Genomic DNA, 4,610 nt, shown 5'->3' on the forward strand with positions numbered 1-4,610 from the left:
GTAGCAACAACAAAACCATAGCACCTTGTTCAAAGAACTATGACAGTGAATATTATCGTTGGGTTAGGCATATGGCAGCCCGATGTTTTGTGATAACACCAGTCCTCCATCTGGTGTAGTCGACTTTATAGAATGTCAGTCAATACACAGAATTACATCAATATATAATTGCTGACAACCGGTTTGTATGTAAAGGAAACATTGTGCAATACGGAGGGAAAATAAAAAATCTAGTTTCAACATGAGATTAATTCTGCCTACTGCAGACCAAACTGTTCTCCCCATTTGTCAGGTTGCAATGGGGATTCAAACCTCATCGGTAGATATGGCTCTTTGAACGAAATCAGAACTGTTTCACCGAACAAATTTCAATCTGCAAATTTATGAATTGATGAACACTTGCGCACACACGCAAACAAAAGCGACACATCCCTTTCCATAATCATATTACTCTTCCTCAATAGTTGTTTGAATCGGGATACAACATTCAAGGCCTTAGAAAAGCTTTCAAATTGTTTTATGGTAGACATCTGGAGGACATTTCCAAATATACATCAGTGACCATAATGATATCTACTGCAATTCACTAGTTTGACCTGTGCTATATGTTTCTGTGTTTTTTCAGGTGACGATGAACTTGCCTCTACAAGTTCTTATGACGGGTGCCACAAGTGGAGCAGGATACGCCCACCTGATCTGTTCATAATATGATAGTGATTCACAAACACCTGCTTATGATGTTGTATGCATCTGCAATGGTTATGTCGCCTTTGATTACTATACACCTCTGGCATCGGTGAAGCATTTATTTTGATACCATTGACTGTGATCGAACAGTATCCATTGATGCATACTTGTTCTGTGCGTCAGAATGAAAGAACATATTTTTTCCGCAAACGTCTCTCATTTGCTTTTACAAAAAGAAAATCATCCTAATTGGTATCAATAATTCCTTTTCATTTATACAAACCGTCTGTGTGAGTCGCTGAGTTGTTTTGCTACACGAGAATGCTTAAAATACGACGACTGAAGTCGCTGAGACTCCATACCGCTTTCAGCCTTGAAGAGAAACACTTTGAAAATGGGGTTAGCAATAGTCGTTGTGCTCCATGGGATGTTTCTGGCCTCCCTACCACCCGGCGTCCCCGTCTCGTCAAGAGGGGAATGTGTGTACAGATGTTACTATCAGAAGGACTGTTCCTCCCTCTTCTACGATGTTAGCACCAACCTGTGCCAGCTGTCTACTGAAGTGTACCTTGAACGCGACTTGACGAACACACCAACCAACATGCAGTACCTTGTATGGAGAAGAGGTATGTTCACGACTTTCTTAGTTCTTATTTTGGAAGCCTGCTTCTATTAGGACATGTTCACAAGTTAAGGTTTCAAATTAAGAGAGGGGGGTTCAAATATGGGTGGGTCAACTGCAGCTAATGATTTCTGCCAATACATAATATTATATTACTCATTTAGTAAATACTCAATTCTGATTGGTAGCCCAGCAGTTTCAAATATCAAAAAACGTATCTCTGACTAAATATTTCTATGGTTACCGAATTGCAAGTTTCATTTTTGTTTCATTCCAAAACCCTTTCCATACGCCAAAGAATACCTTCCAAACGCAGAGTCAATTGTACGATCCCGACTCAATATGTGTTTATGAATTACTATTCGCGAATAGTCGAGAGTGTCTTGCCCCACCGGGAATTGCCTCGGACATAATTTTTGTCACTGATGCGTCAAATTAGGAAATGTCCTCCACATCTCCACCATGAATCTTTTATAAAGCTTTACTGAGACCTTGAATGTTGTTGCCTTGATCAAACAACTTCTGAGCAGGAGCCTTGTGACATTCACCATAACAAACCACACCATAGAAGCTGAAGTGGTTGTTTTGTTCCTTTCTTCTACGGGCGTTAATATTTCAAAGCATTAAGAACTCACACTGTGAGTGTACATGTGCAGCGGGCCGTTGCAATGAAGTCGTCGTCATGGTTATATCAGCACAAGTCTTTTTGTGATCTCCGGTTCCAGCGGGCCGTTGCAATGATGCGTCGTCATGGTTATATCAGCACAAGTCTTTTTGTGATCTCCGGTTCCAGCGGGCCGTTGCAATGATGCGTCGTCATGGTTATATCAGCACAAATCTTTTGTGATCTCCGGTTCTTATAACATTCTGTGTAAGAGAAGATAATGAACAGTCGATCAGCTGTATCGAGGTACGCTGACAAATTGTAGTTTAATTAATGCAGGCAAACTCGCGACTTCCTTGCTGAAACTAAGCTGTATTTCATCAACAAATCTCTGAAATACAAAGGCGTTAAACCCTTGCAGAAGAAAAGATGTATGTGATATATTCATTACAGCGAGAGGGCATGGGTGGCCCAGTCGTCTAAGGCGCCGCGACTCGCTGTGCAGAGTTGCGTCCCTTGGGCACGCCAGAAACCTATGATTGTGGGTTCGAATCCCTGTTCGCCCCGATTATGTTTCCAGGTTTGTCAGCACCATACCCATGCTCGTGGGTCACACCAAAGTGGTAAACGTCTGGGACCTGCATCACTTCGGGCTTTCCTCCCACATTAAGCTGATACGCCGCGATATAACTGGAATACTGTTAAAAGCGGCGTTAAACCCAACTCACTCACTCACTCACTCATGACAGCGAACATGTATCGGAAACGTGTACGTCATAGTGTTTCTATTTAACTGATTTCGTCTGTTGTTTATTCTCCGCAAGAAAAGTTAAGAGCCCCTGTTTGATGTTTTTTCATAAAGGGAAAATGATAGCATATGTTAAACTATCTGTTATATTATATTTATTGCAGACATTTACATGCATTTGCAACCTTTGATAGAGAATAGCACAATTCTCGTGCATGTTTGTGTATTTTTGTGAAAGCTGACTACAGTAAGCAGGCACAACCTTGTCGTCTCTCAAGATATATTTGGAGCCGAGTCACTTTTGGTTTAAGGAGGAATAGGATTGAGGAGAATGGAACTTTGGTTGGCGTTACATATTGTGATATGATCCTTCATCCCACGTTTTCCAACAGAGTTTTGCTGATCCACTGTAGGTCGGCTGCTCGAGCCATGTTGCATGCCTAATCAGGAAAATTATATTCATTGGGATTCAGTGTGTTATCTGGTTGTAGTATTGTTATCGACAGTAGATTTCATTATAAGTGACAGCCATTTGACTGAAGTGCTCGTACAATATCGAGTTGTGATGTTGTCCTTGACAGGTATTGATTCAGAGTGGTCGCGCTCAGTTGGGATTGTTTTAGTGAAATATGATACCTTCGTTACCTTTCCGGTGTAGAGAGTCCCCCTCCCCTCGTGACATAACTGGAATACTGTTCAAAGCGGCGTTAAGCAAAACCTAATTTCTAATCAACGCAAGTCTCGTTACCTCTTCTCTATGTAGGAATTCATTTTTGTAATCATGACAGTACATTATTCTCCTTTAGATGACTGTGGCAATGACTACACGTGGTACCGTACTCTTGGCCTCTGCTACAAGATCTACACCTCCATAAAAACCTGGTTCAAAGTCAACACTACATGTCATCAAGACGGCGGATACCCTGTCAAAGTGGACAGTGCTGGCATCAACGCACTTGTGAACAAGATATCTGATTCTTATTGTAAGTTGTAATGGGCCAAGCGCTCACCATCTTAACACATCATTCAAACACATATATCTCAAGTTCGTAAAGAAAATGAAGAAACTGTAGATCAATTGGTTTGACCATTGGTTACAAAAGCAAATTTTCTTTAAAATTTGAAACAAAAAATAATTCATTTTGATATATTCAACTATATTTATGATATGAATATAAAACAGCGAGTGTAAATGTATTTTGTACTTGTCTTTTCTCCTTTAGTTTCAAGCTGTACATACAAATGTATCTACGTTTGTGTTTACAGCTGCCAGAATATGGCTGGGTGGTTTTCAAGTTGAAAAGCTCAGTGGAATTTGGACATGGCCTGATGGAAGTGTAATCACTCCCGCCTTCTGGGACGAAACCAGTAACCAGCCAGACCGAGGTATATCAGATCAGTGTATTCTGGTACAATCAGGTTCTGGGACATCCAGGAGGTGGCATGATGCCCCATGTACATGGGCCGCTCTGATGTTCGTGTGTCAGCGTCCTCTGAAGGAAGAGCTTTACTGCTGGCAATAGGTGAAAAGAAGACTCATATGAAACAGATATGAACAAACTACAGTTACATGCACGAGTGAAACCGGTTTGAATTTGTAAAATGTGTTTGCAATGATGAGTGTCTATTGTTTTGCAAGTAATGTTACTGTATATTCCTGTTTGGGTGTCAGTCAGTGCACAAGTTACACTGAATGCAACAAGGATATGTACATGTACATATGAACATTTAATACACGATTTCTAAATTCTCTTAACATGGAGATTTGAATTTTTTTCATTCTATAATCTTGTGTGGAATGTGTCGTGCAGCTCCAAGACGTTTACTGCTTTGTTCAATTCAAATCAATTCTTTATTGTATGAAAGGCCACAGGCCAATATACAACAGAGTTACTTAACATATTTTATAAAATACAAAGTCAAGGTAACCATTCACTTCGTAACAAAAA

General features: G+C 40.4%; 1 protein-coding gene across 1 annotated transcript; it reads left to right on the plus strand.

Moving 5' to 3' along the window:
* The first annotated feature begins 1,009 nt into the window (after positions 1 to 1,009).
* LOC124140276 (C-type lectin lectoxin-Lio3-like) lies at positions 1,010 to 4,610 on the plus strand. Its single transcript, XM_046507781.2, has 3 exons — positions 1,010 to 1,313; positions 3,468 to 3,644; positions 3,928 to 4,610. The coding sequence occupies exons 1-3, from the start codon at positions 1,082 to 1,084 to the stop codon at positions 4,182 to 4,184; spliced, it is 666 nt and encodes a 221-aa protein (XP_046363737.2). The 5' UTR covers positions 1,010 to 1,081; the 3' UTR covers positions 4,185 to 4,610.

This window comes from Haliotis rufescens, unplaced genomic scaffold (genome assembly GCF_023055435.1).
Source record: "Haliotis rufescens isolate VD_foot unplaced genomic scaffold, xgHalRufe1.0.p SCAF_58, whole genome shotgun sequence".
NCBI lineage: Eukaryota > Metazoa > Mollusca > Gastropoda > Lepetellida > Haliotidae > Haliotis > Haliotis rufescens.

Excerpts from the sequence above, each read along its gene's own strand:
- LOC124140276 (XM_046507781.2), top strand. The coding sequence starts at position 1,082 with ATGGGGTTAGCAATAGTCGTTGTGCTCCATGGGATGTTTCTGGCCTCC. Across the intron at positions 1,314-3,467 it reads GTACCTTGTATGGAGAAGAG|ATGACTGTGGCAATGACTAC; the intron begins GTATGTTCACGA and ends ATTCTCCTTTAG. Across the intron at positions 3,645-3,927 it reads CAAGATATCTGATTCTTATT|CTGCCAGAATATGGCTGGGT; the intron begins GTAAGTTGTAAT and ends TTGTGTTTACAG.